The sequence below is a fragment of the Oncorhynchus kisutch genome, linkage group LG15 (assembly GCF_002021735.2).
Source record: "Oncorhynchus kisutch isolate 150728-3 linkage group LG15, Okis_V2, whole genome shotgun sequence".
In the NCBI taxonomy this organism is placed as follows: Eukaryota; Metazoa; Chordata; class Actinopteri; order Salmoniformes; family Salmonidae; genus Oncorhynchus; species Oncorhynchus kisutch.
The window spans coordinates 86,273,005-86,286,578 of NC_034188.2; the positions used below are offsets into that span (position 1 = coordinate 86,273,005).

Consider the following 13,574-nt stretch of genomic DNA (forward strand, 5'->3'; position numbering starts at 1 on the left):
AATCTATCTTAATCCTAACAATAATCCTAAATCATCACAGATGTCCTATATTCCTGTTCAATTTAATACTATTTAAAAAAACTCCTAATAGTCAAACAAATTCAAAACAAATGCTAATCATATCAAAATCCTTCCTTCACTAACAAGCTCTTTCCTTCAGGGACCCTCAGTATTCTATCTGACAATAACATGAATTGAATATATGTTGCAAAGTGTGGAATACCTTTATCTACAGTAATTTATCACCCCTAAGAACTGAAACTTATTTTTCTATGTAATTCCCTGCCCTATTGGCTTAATCTATCTCCTATCCAAACCTCAATGTATGTTATCTTCCCCTATTTATTCTCAATGATAAATAGGATTTATTTTTCTGTTACAATACCAAATCATTAATAGCCCATTCAAAAACTTCACAGCTAATGTTGTAAAACAGAATCCTGAACCACTTTCTCATTTGCGGTTCAAACAATAATTCTAACCTCCTAACCTAAACTCCATTATAATGACTTTACCTTAAAACTAGTAACTCAATATGACCACATTCATTATACTAATGACTCTCCCCTGAGGCTGATCAGACCTCAGAAGACAGTCATGATAAGGTCAATAAGTCAACCCACCCTTTTATAGTCATGTTCTATACTACATTAGCCATATTAAAGAACCCTTTATCCTTAAAATCAAAATTCACTTGTGTAATTTAAAACTCATAAAATAAAAATGCATAAAGTTCCATATGTGAGCGTGCCTCTTTAAAATACCTTTGCACCAAAACAAATAGTCCTAACAAATGTTTTATGTGTATATATTTGCAAACCTTAATGATTAATCAAAACTTACAGGCCTTTCCAATTTGGTCGTTTATGGCCTCATTCTCCCCAAGATTATAATCCCAGATATTTAATAAAAATGTAACGTATTTTCCCTTGGCTCCTTCAACTCACATATTTTAGATCCATATATCATCCGTCCCAGTATGAAGAATCCTACTTAAACACACCAGAACAAATGCTTAATTAAGTTAAATCAACTCCTAGAATAACCAATCTTCAGTACCCAAATAAACTAACCACTTTTATCAGCAAAAAACAAACTATACAAAAACTCACTACTATAATGCTTCAGATGACAAAATTACTCAGAGACTCATGTTTACATCTCAATAAAACAAAACCATCTGCGTGTTCCTCAAGGAAATACAACTTGCCCCTGTTACAGACGTCTAAGTAACAAGGGAAAAGCTCAAATAACCAAATTCAACCTAGCTAGTTTCCCGAAACATATACAATTATGTTTTACTATAGAGGTTGCTTTTCAACATTAATACCCTAACATTGTTCCACATAATGGAAACAGTGCTCAAATTCACTGGTGTTACATAAACAATCAAACCAGGAATCAATAACCATCAGAATCCATTATCACAATGTTTTACGATTCAGACATTCAATCTCCCTTTCTCATGGCCTAATTACAGTCCAGATAAACGCCACAAATCAATGATACCTACCTAGCGAATCAGCTGCTAGGTTTTAGCATCTTTCCTGACGATATACATACTCCTTTTAAAAATGTATTTCGACATTTTTATCAACTTCTGAAAAGTGACTCAACAATAATGCACGCATTTTCCTTCTAAAAGACACAAAGCATTTTCTCCGTTACCCCCAGTCACGACATAATTTCCGTGGCGACGAAAGCCTCGCGAGTGATGTCATCAACAAGCGCTCAACCTTGACTCAATTCGCAACGATTTTCAATTAATTGTAAATAATGGTTGGCTGTCTGCAGCAACAGTATTTCGGGTTCGATAAACCAAACCTAATTTATCACATCTGTTGAATCCTGAATTTAGAGTTTACAACATCAATCAACATCTCTCAATTCGCTAATTTTATAAAAACATTTCGATGGACACAAATCTATCGTAATTGTTCCCCCGTTATTATTCAGAATTAATTTGATTTAAGTTACTGTCTCGTCTTTGATTGAGCATTTTAATTACGACTCTATTCCCAATTTATTATTCCCAACAGATCATTTAGTGAACAGACATCGTCTTGCATCAAAATTAGCTCCGTTCTTATTTTAAGTTGAATGAATTAGTCTTTCAATTTTACCCAAACAAACTATTTAACATGTTCAGTTTATATCTTATACCAATACTAGTGACTATAACTTTCTCTGCTAAACAATTAGTTTAATTACAACCAAAAACTCAGATATATATATATATATTTTATTTTTACGCCTCAGCTGGGAACCGAACCCTGGACTGCAGGTTATGAGACTGCTACGCTAACCACTTTACCATCAATGCTATGGAACTGAGATTCTCTGCAAATAGACCCAATTTACAGTTATCTGTATTTGTTACTCCGGCATCTGAACAACAGAAAATAGCCCTAATTTAGACGCCCAAAGTTTTCCCTCAATTAGGATTCTCATTAATCTCGCTCCCTTTGTATCTTTTTCTTTACCCGATTGTCGCCTCTGACCTTTCCCTCAGTTAAACTACAATATTGGTGGTGACGTCTTTTGCAGGGTGTGTTACACTCCCGGGCGAAATGTTCAATTTCGTTACAATTAAAACATTTTCTCTTTTTCTCGACTTTATTCCTTTTTCTACCTCTATTATACCTCCCTCTGCTTCAGCAGGATTCACATATATGGGTGATAATCCCACAGCTCCTGCAGCCGTATTCTCACCACCACTATTTCATCGACTAAATTACCTCTGTATTTTTGGCTTATTCGAGAAGGACATAGTTTGATACCTTCACCTACACCCAATTGGTTAACCTTTTTTTTTATCTGCGGGAGCGGAGAGCAGCCCATCTTTGCTCCTTTTAGGCTCAGTACTTTTTTCACCCTCAACTCTCTTTTTTGCTTCTGAAAGCCAAACTCCGGCTGTGTATAACCCCTGTTTATCCATCAAAATCATATTTCTTTCTCCATTTTAGACCAAAATCAATGTTTCTCTTGTCTTTCTGTTCCATGTAACGCTCGTCTCCCGTTAGTTTCGGCACTTCCTTTGAGGAATTTATACCCATCTTTAATCCTTACCGTTATGTAGCTATGGTATTTAATCACTTACCTATGTGCGTGTTTTCTATGAATCTGCTATTTACCGTTACTTAGTTACTTTTCTGTCTGACTATGTGTGTGACTCTTTAATGATAATCAGTATGTATTTTCCTTCCTGGAAACCTCATCTATAGCTGACTTTTGATTTGGACATTACATTTCACCCGTATACAATTATAAGCTCATTATAAACTATTGTTCCTTGGGACTTTCAACGTTAATTAATATCTCATATCTCACTCTAGAATTATCTTCCCTCTCCTCCCTGGATATGAATCTCTTTCAGTATTGAATGGGTTCAGTGATTATGTTCGCCTAGAATTGCCCTGCCTTCTCACCAAGCCTAATTTATCCTCACCTGTTTTAATATATCTATCTGCTATTTCTCATAGTCAGACTACTTCCCATATACAGATAGACTATTAGGTAAAAACTTTATTTAGGTATGTTTATTGAATTAATGGCTATCCTATTTGTACAGAATGACCATCCCATCTAACAATACTTACTATATCCCACCCTTAAAAAATATTTTGGTTTGCAAGGCCAAGATTGATTAAGTCCTAGTTTACTTTCGGTAGTGCACCTTACCACAAGTAATTTCAGACTCGCTTCCTTCCTATCGATTTTGGTTACCCACAAAGTAGAAACCCATTGTATTTGTTCAAAATATTCAAGCAACTATCATTGATTAAATCCAAACTCCTTTAGCACCTTCAATCAAAAATATCTTAAATAATTCCTCCCAAATTCGAGAATAAATACTATTTACCTTCGTCCTGTAGACTGGGGAAAGCAATGCCGGTTCGATTCCGTCACGTTCTCTGTCGACCTAAGATATATATACCGGCCTGTTATTAAACCTCTGCTGGAGGCCAGGACTTTTAAACGAGTCCAACCTCGTCCGTGCGCACGGTTTTCGGCTTTTCCCTTCGGACGACAGAGAAGTTTGTGGAATCCACTCGAAGGACCAATTGTTAGTATAATTTAATTATGCCAATGTGCTTTCATCAATTGAAAGCCCTTCATCTATTTTATGAGAATTTGTAAGATTTATTTTTTTGCATAAAATAGACGCAGACCAGTCTTTAAATAATAGGTAATAGAATTTATTCTCGGAGCGCGCTACCACTCAAACACATGCATCAGTTTAAATACAGATCATGACATCATTTCACTGCCTTAACCGAACCCCCTCCTGTCGACCGGGACAAAGTAAGGTGAAAAGTTCATTCTAACTTACTAACACACTCCCAGATAACCTTTGACCCCTCAACATTATCGATCACCACTGAACTGACAGTTTTAATTAACGGAAACCCTAGGAATGCACTCACTGCCTTATCTAAAAACCCCAGACCTACGTTTCAGTTGGGTCAACCATAGGCTAACGACCTTATGTGTTTACACAGTCCCCAACCCATTCGTTTCTTCCTAGTTGGAATGGTGTTCATTAACTTTAATTACTCCTTGTCCTGTCACACAATTTCTTCTTATGAACTCATATTGTTAATCAGATATAATATAACAGAGTATAAGTTTACTTACAGTTCCATTTAAAATGATTTGTTCAGTCATTTAATCAGAATTTCCTAACAGTTACTAAGGTCAGAACAGAACTACTGGGCAAAGCGATGTGTATGAATCTTGGTTGCTAAGGTCAGAACAGAACTACTGGGCAAAGCGATGTGTATGAATCATGGTTACTAAGGTCAGAACAGAACTACTGGGCAAAGCGATGTGTATGAATCTTGGTTACTAAGGTCAGAACAGAACTACTGGGTAAAGCGATGTGTGTGAATCTTGGTTACTAAGGTCAGAACAGAACTACTGGGTAAAGCGATGTGTGTGAATCTTGGTTACTAAGGTCAGAACAGAACTACTGGGTAAAGCGATGTGTGTGAATCTTGGTTACTAAGGTCAGAACAGAACTACTGGGTAAAGCGATGTGTGTGAATCTTGGTTACTAAGGTCAGAACAGAACTACTGGGTAAAGCGATGTGTGTGAATCTTGGTTACTAAGGTCAGAACAGAACTACTGGGCAAAGCGATGTGTGTGAATCTTGGTTACTAAGGTCAGAACAGAACTACTGGGTAAAGCGATGTGTGTGAATCTTGGTTACTAAGGTCAGAACAGAACTACTGGGTAAAGCAATGTGTGTGAATCATGGTTACTAAGGTCAGAACAGAACTACTGGGTAAAGTAACATGTATGAATCATGGTTACTAAGGTCAGAACAGAACTACTGGGTAAAGCGATGTGTGTGAATCTTGGTTTGTATTTTAAGCCTCATTCAGAACTGAGAGATACACAAAACAATTAAAGCAATTTTCTGCGAAGGCTAGTGGTTAAAATCAATGTCACATGACTGCGCAAAACATCAGGGCCTTACCTATAAGTCATGGGAAGAAAGGTGAGATCAGGCTGGCAGAGTATCCCCCCTGTTATTCTCCCCTGTATGAGATGGTGTGTGAGGCCAACTAGGACAGAGTGCTCGGCAGTGAGGAGGGACAGCTGCAGAATCCATTTCTGGGCTTTGTTTTTAGAAAACCAGCCCTCTATTAGAACCAGTATTTCCTTGTTGATCACAGCTGTATACCTGTGGTGTAATACATATAGACACACACACACACATTCTCACACATACACACACGCATGCACACACACATTCTCACACATACACACACACATGTACACACACATACACACACACATGTACACACACACACACATTCTCACACATACACACACGCATGCACACAAACATTCTCACACATACACACACACACATGTACACACACACACATTCTCACACATGTACACACACACACACACACATTCTCACACATACACACACACATGTACACACACACACATTCTCACACATACACACACACATTCTCACACATACACACACACTCACACATACACACACACATGTGCTTCTACACCTGCATTGCTTGCTGTTTGGGGTTTTAGGCTGGGTTTCTGTACAGCACTTTGAGATATCAGCTGATGTACGAAGGGCTATATAAATAAATTTGATTTGATTTGATGCACACACATACACACATTCTCACTCATGCACACACGCATGCACACACACATGTACACACACACACACTCATACACACACACACACAAACACTCAAGCATGCACGCACACACACACACACACACACACACTTTTCCATTCTTACCTCACGGTGTGCATATAGAACTGCCATATTACAGTGATACATCTCAGGAAGTGGTAATCATTGTGATGGATAGGACAGGATGACAACAGGACTACCAACACATAGGATGGATTAGGATAAATACAATACCTATATTATAATATGGGTCTTGTGTTGTTTTCAGTATTCCCTCAACACTAAGATCATAAGAGAACCTAATACCTATTTTTTAAATTAAAAATCGCCCTGTTAGTTTGGGCCAACAGTTTCACGGTAACGTCTACACCTGTTGTATTCCGATCATGCGACAAAAACGTGATTTTGATTTGATCTACTATGGGACACAGGCAATCGATTTGATTTAAATCGAGTCTAGTCCTAGGACAAACTTTAATGGAATAAAAAAGCAATAGAATCCTTTTTGACATACACCTCTTGAACAATATTAATGATCTCTTTCCAACATGCCAGCACGGCCCAACATTCACACTCTCTACTCTTCCTGCTGTGTGCATTCTGTAATTAACTCGTGTATGATATTCAGTAGCTGCCAAGAATCCAGATACCCACATCAGTCTGCCAGTCACCTCGACGGACTGTAGTTTGTAAACGGGCTTGTCAGAAGAGGAGTTAGTAGGCAGAAAGAAAGAAAGAGCGCGTTTGAGGAGCTTCGCAGTTTTGTTGGTGGCACCCCTCCCCTCAGCGCGCCGTGAGCGTTTCACCCTATCCGGTGACGGTGCTCGTTTGTCATTCCTGCGCTCTTTCGCTAGAGACTTCTCGCAGTCGCAGTTGTCTTCCCTTGTGCTCTGTCGCCGTTCGCTGTCGTCGTGCGCACCGAACGGTGGTTGACGTTTATCGTGACAGCGAACGAACCAGACGGAATATAATTTAGCCGAGCCGGAGAGCTTTGCTTTGTTGGCGACGGAGGAACAAGGACATCTGACGCGACAGTCTCAACCGCTCTGAGTTCGGGTGTGTGTAGGCTGTAGGAATGCGGGATAGAAGTCAACGGTGAGTATGCTAGTGTATGATCAACTTTTATGGGTTTCCCTCTGTGACTGGGATGGTTATGCAATGTGTAGCCTAGGCTATTTATGTGCGTATTTTGGTTTCCAGAGATTGGCTATTCTCTCTCCTTTGTGTTTAATGCTAGACCAGAAACCATATACATTACAGTACATGTCATTATGTATAAACTACTGGGATTAAAGCCTTATTATACTGGGCTGCTTAAAATACTCATTATGTAGATACATGTCTCCCAGAACTTTTCTCTTTCAATTTATTTAACTTTGAATGTTCTTTTGCTCTCCCTCTATACAGTAAAAACACCTGCGTTTCCCTGACAACATGACAACAACAGATCTGAACCTGACATCCCTCCTGAACGTGTCTGATCTCCACAAGGCAACACAGGGGGGATGTTCCCTGACCGGGACAGGCTTCCAGTTCTACTATCTGCCCACCGTGTACATCCTGGTGTTCGTCACCGGCCTGGTGGGGAACAGTCTGTCCATCTGGATGTTTGTCTGCCACATGAGACCCTGGAGCAGCATCTCCGTGTACATGTTTAACCTGGCTCTGGCCGACTTCTGCTACGTCCTCTCCTTGCCCTTCCTCATCTTCTACTACTTTAATAAGACCGACTGGATATTCGGGGACGTTCTCTGCCGACTGCAGAGGTTTATATTCCACGTCAATCTGTACGGCAGCATCCTGTTCCTGACCTGTATCAGTGTCCACAGGTACACAGGAGTGGTCCACCCGCTCAAGTCGCTGGGAAGGCTCAAGAAGAAGAACGCCGTGCTGACCAGCGCCTTGGTCTGGGTCGTGGTCGTAGCGAGTATCTCTCCCATCCTCTACTACTCCAGGACGGGGCAGAAACGGAACGCCACCACGTGTTACGACACGACCACGGAGGATGAGCTGCCGGGTTACTTCATCTATAGCATGTGTTTGACCGTGTTCGGCTTCTGCATCCCCTTCATCATAATCCTGGGTTGCTATGGGATGATCGTCAAGGCGCTGATCTGTAACGACATGAACAATGCCCCGTTACGGCGTAAGTCCATCCACCTGGTGATTATCGTGCTGGCCGTGTTCGCTGTGTCCTACCTGCCCTTTCACGTGATGAAGAACCTGAACATGCGAGCCCGGCTGTACTTCCAGGTCCCGGACATGTGTGACTTTAATAACCGGGTGTACGCCACCTACCAGGTGACGCGGGGGCTGGCCAGCCTCAACAGCTGTGTGGACCCGGTCCTCTACTTCCTGGCTGGGGACACGTTCAGGAGGAAGTTGTCCAGAGCTACTATAAAACAATCCAAGAAGGGGGAGGTCCCACTGCAGTCCAGGAGTGAAGAGACGGCGCTCAACAGCCTGCCGGAGTATGTCAAGAACAGAGATGGACAGTTCTGAGAGAGATCTCGTTCCTGGTCTTGGTCTCTGGACCGCGTGGTCCGTCTGAACCTCGTACAGGGGTTTTGTGTGAAAACGTACTGTGTATTGGTGCTGTGGACCTCGCAGACTGTGTGCACTGTGGATAGAACAGTCCGGGCGGGAATGTGACAAAGCTGACGATAAAAGTTTGTGTCTCTGTAATGCTTATCACTAGCTAGGTATTTTCTGAATGTGAACCAAGTGCTCATCCATCCATAACCAGACATAAGGAGAAGGATAATAGGTTGATCTCCTGTAAACAACTGCCCATTGTTCCTCTATCGAACCAATGCTAATGTGTTTGTAATGGAGAGAGAGGGCTCTGCTAGCCGCCCAGTGGATGCTTCATAATCACTACCTGTTAGCAGGTAGAGAGTGGTGGCTGAGGCTAGGTGAGACACCAGGGATGACTGAGATCTATTACCAAGAGCCTGGGCCTTATGCCTGCTCTGTGGAGGTTGACATACAGAGATTATAATGCACTATGAATGCTCTGAGTGGCTTTTCTCAGACTGCTACAAATGAAATTAACACCAGTACAGTCAGTATATCACTATGGCGTGCGCTGTGTGTCCATGGTCTATCTATTCTACATAATATGAAGGGACTATACTAGTCTCATGTGAATATGACACTATACAGTAATATACTGTAATATACTGTAAATACAGTAATATACTGCTATATACAGTACTATACTGTAATATACTGTAAATACAGTAATATACTGCTATATACAGTACTATACTGTAATATACTGTAAATACAGTAATATACTGATATATACAGTACTATACTGTAATATACTGTAAATACAGTAATATACTGATATATACAGTACTATACTGTAATATACTGTAAATACAGTAATATACTGATATATACAGTAATATACTGTAATGTACTGAATGTGTGTTGTAGTTGTACTGTACGGTTTATGTTGTTATTGTTTTTTGTTTTTGGTATTGCATGAGTCCAGTGTAATTATCGGAAGGCAATTTACCATTGAAAAATCACGGCAGCCGTTTTCTATGAAGTGTTGAACTGTTTATATGCAGGTGACCATGTGATTTAAATCAAACGTTACTTCATGTGTAATACAGCCATATTGAGTTTTTTTTTGGGGGGGGGGGTGATTGTTAAACCCAATGGAATGTTTTTCACCTCTCAGTGTTCTGTACACATAACAATTAAAACTTCAATCTCTTTAGCCGCCTTAGTAGGTGGAGACAAATCAACTTAAAACCTGGAACTATGTATGTTGTGCTATGTATCTGATTATCATCTTCCTAGTTGAGCCATTTTCTGACTGTTCCTGAACTGGGCAGCAACTCTAGCAGTTCCACAGATGTTCATAGTATAATATTGTATGTGGATTGACTGATAATAGCATTAAATGCACAAGTGAGACATATTATTGAGAGGTATGTAGACCTGATGAGGAAGTGGATGATATGATCATATCTGCCTTTTATAGAAATCTGTGGGACTGCACATTCGCTGCTCAGGTTAGGGGTCATGTTGCACACAGTTGCCCTGAAGTTGTACAGCATTTGGGGGTCAGTTGTGAATGTGTGAATAAACATTTTATATAAAACATGTTAAAAGTTATCAGATGAATTATATTTTTTTCTACCCAAGTATTATCTCTCTGTCTCTCTGTCTCTCTGTCTCTCTGTCTCTCTGTCTCTTGTCTGTCTGTCTGTCTGTCTGTCTGTCTGTCTGTCTGTCTGTCTGTCTGTCTGTCTGTCTGTCTGTCTGTCTGTCTGTCTGTCTGTCTGTCTGTCTGTCTGTCTGTCTGTCTGTCTGTCTGTCTGTCTGTCTGTCTGTCTGTCTGTCTGTCTGTCTCTCTCTCTCTCTCTCTCTCTCTCTCTCTCTCTCTCTCTCTCTCTGTCTCACTCACTCTTTCTGTCTTTGTCTCTGTCCAGTCTCTCTCTCTCTCTCTCTCTCTCTCTCTCTCTCTCTCTCTTTGTTTCGCTCACTCTCTCTGTCTCAGTCTCTCTCTCTGTCTCTTTCTCTGTCTCGCTCTCTCTTTCGGTCTCTCTTTCTCTGTCCAGCCTCTCTCTCTCTCTCTCTCTGTCTTTCTTGCTCACTCTCTCTGTCTCTGTCTCTCTCTCTTTCTCCCTGCTGTATATGTTGCCATTTCTCAGTTTAAGCAGCCTTATCCCCTGTTAATTGTTCCAAAGGTCTTCCCTGATTATTAGATAAATTGCTTTAGTACACTGGATCCAACTCATCTTGTCTTGGCCTTTTCTCAAACTCGCAGTGACAAAGATCTGACGTAGTGGATCAAAGTTTAGAGTAACTTTATTTTCTGCTTGCAATAATTCAATTGGTTGTGTTGTATTGTACTGCACTGTTTATCCAGCTTATGGCTGTTATGTATGTGAATGGCACTGACACTGAAGCATTATCCTGCAGAGATCTATTCAAACCCTTAGAGTTCCACCTCTTTCCCTGCAGCCTGTTGACTTTCCTTTTAGAACAGCTGGGAACGAGGGACGAATAAAGAGTGGCACCTTTTTCTCTCCTTCTTGGCGTTTCCAAAGACATCCTTTGTGTGGAAGACAAAGGGACTGGAGTTATTGATGCTGGGAGTGTTGACATCCTGTCACCAGGACCCCAGGTTTATGTTTCTGTGGTAGGAGTGTTGACATCCTGTCACCAGGACCCCAGGTTTATGTTTCTGTGGTAGGAGTGTTGACATCCTGTCGCCAGGACCCCAGGTTTATGTTTCTGTGGTAGGAGTGTTGACATCCTGTCGCCAGGACCCCAGGTTTATGTTTCTGTGGTAGGAGTGTTGACATCCTGTCACCAGGACCCCAGGTTTATGTTTCTGTGGTAGGAGTGTTGACATCCTGTCGCCAGGACCCCAGGTTTATGTTTCTGTGGTAGGAGTGTTGACATCCTGTCGCCAGGACCCCAGATTTATGTTTCTGTGGTAGGAGTGTTGACATCCTGTCGCCAGGACCCCAGGTTTATGTTTCTGTGGTAGGAGTGTTGACATCCTGTCACCAGGACCCCAGGTTTATGTTTCTGTGGTAGGAGTGTTGACATCCTGTCGCCAGGACCCCAGGTTTATGTTTCTGTGGGAGGAGTGTTGACATCCTGTCGCCAGGTCCCCAGGTTTATGTTTCTGTGGTAGGAGTGTTGACATCCTGTCGCCAGGACCCCAGGTTTATGTTTCTGTGGTAGGAGTGTTGACATCCTGTCGCCAGGTCCCCAGGTTTATGTTTCTGTGGTAGGAGTGTTGACATCCTGTCACCAGGACCCCAGGTTTATGTTTCTGTGGTAGGAGTGTTGACATCCTGTCACCAGGACCCCAGGTGTATGTTTCTGTGGTAGGAGTGTTGACATCCTGTCACCAGGACCCCAGGTTTATGTTTCTGTGGTGGGAGTGTTGACATCCTGTCACCAGGACCCCAGGTTTATGTTTCTGTGGTAGGAGTGTTGACATCCTGTCACCAGGACCCCAGGTTTATGTTTCTGTGGTAGGAGTGTTGACATCCTGTCGCCAGGTCCCCAGGTTTATGTTTCTGTGGTAGGAGTGTTGACATCCTGTCACCAGGACCCCAGGTTTATGTTTCTGTGGTAGGAGTGTTGACATCCTGTCGCCAGGTCCCCAGGTTTATGTTTCTGTGGTAGGAGTGTTGACATCCTGTCACCAGGACCCCAGGTTTATGTTTCTGTGGTAGGAGTGTTGACATCCTGTCACCAGGACCCCAGGTTTATGTTTCTGTGGTAGGACTGTTCACATCCTGTCACCAGGACCCCAGGTTTCTGTTTCTGTGGTAGGAGTGTTGACATCCTGTCACCAGGACCCCAGGTTTCTGTGGTGGAAGGACACAGGAAGCCAGCAGATTTCACCGAACTGGTCAAATGAATAGAAACAGACTTTGATTTCCTGGCTAGCTGTGTGGTTGGTATTGTTGATTGGAAATCTGTGTGTGGGCGGGGGCACTAGAAATATTTTGCAAACAGGTGGTTGTTGTTGTTATTGTGATATTTAGTATTGGTTGTCATAGAGAGGAGTGTGTTTGCTTATGTGGGTTCTTCCAGGTGTGTGTACTGGACTGTGTGGTTGGCAGAAAAGCTATAGTGCTCAAATAGGAAATCTCTGGGCTGGACAGACAATAGAAGTCTTGAATGATAACGTGTTGTTTCTCCTCTCCCTCCTCTCTTTCCTCTGTCTCCTCACCCTCTTCCTCTCTTTCCTCTGTCTCCTCTCCCTCTTCTATCTCCTCTCCCTCTTCCTCTCTTTCCTCTGTCTCCTCTCCCTCTTCCTCTCTTTCCTCTGTCTCCTCTCCCTCTTCCTCTCTTTCCTCTGTCTCCTCTCCCTCTTCCTCTCTTTCCTCTGTCTCCTCTCCCTCTTCCTCTCTTTCCTCTGTCTCCTCTCCCTCCTCCTCTCTTCCTCCCTTCCCTCTGTCTCCTCTCCCCCTGTCTCCTCTCTTCCTCTCTTTCCTCTGTCTCCTCTCCCTCTTCCTCTCTTTCCTCTGTCTCCTCTCCCTCTTCCTCTCTTTCCTCTGTCTCCTCTCCCTCCTCCTCTATTTCCTCTTCTGTCTCCTCTCCCTCTTCCTCTCTTCCTCCCTTCCCTCTGTCTCCTCTCCCTCCTTTATTTCTTCCTTTCCTCCTTCTCCTCTCCCTCCTCCTCTATTTCCTCTTCTGTCTCCTCTCCCTCTTCCTCTCTTCCTCCCTTCCCTCTGTCTCCTCTCCCTCCTTTATTTCTTCCTTTCCTCCTTCTCCTCTCCCTCCTCCTCTATTTCCTCTTCAGTCTCCTCTCCCTCTTCCTCTCTTTCTCCCTTCCCTCTGTCTCCTCTTCCTCCTCCTCTCTTCCTCCCTTCCCTCTGTCTCCTCTCCCTCCTTTA

General features: G+C 42.3%; 1 protein-coding gene across 1 annotated transcript; it reads left to right on the top strand.

Annotated features, from left to right (window-relative positions):
• The first annotated feature begins 6,966 nt into the window (after window positions 1-6,966).
• Window positions 6,967-10,316, top strand: LOC109881896 (P2Y purinoceptor 1). The gene is made up of 2 exons (XM_020473995.2): window positions 6,967-7,281; window positions 7,594-10,316. Exon 2 carries the CDS (start codon window positions 7,621-7,623, stop codon window positions 8,686-8,688), a length of 1,068 nt encoding a protein of 355 aa, XP_020329584.1. The 5' UTR covers window positions 6,967-7,281; window positions 7,594-7,620; the 3' UTR covers window positions 8,689-10,316.
• The last annotated feature ends 3,258 nt before the right edge of the window (window positions 10,317-13,574 follow it).

Bases quoted from the DNA above. Each gene is read 5' to 3' on its own strand.
- LOC109881896 (XM_020473995.2), top strand. From the start codon at position 7,621: ATGACAACAACAGATCTGAACCTGACATCCCTCCTGAACGTGTCTGAT.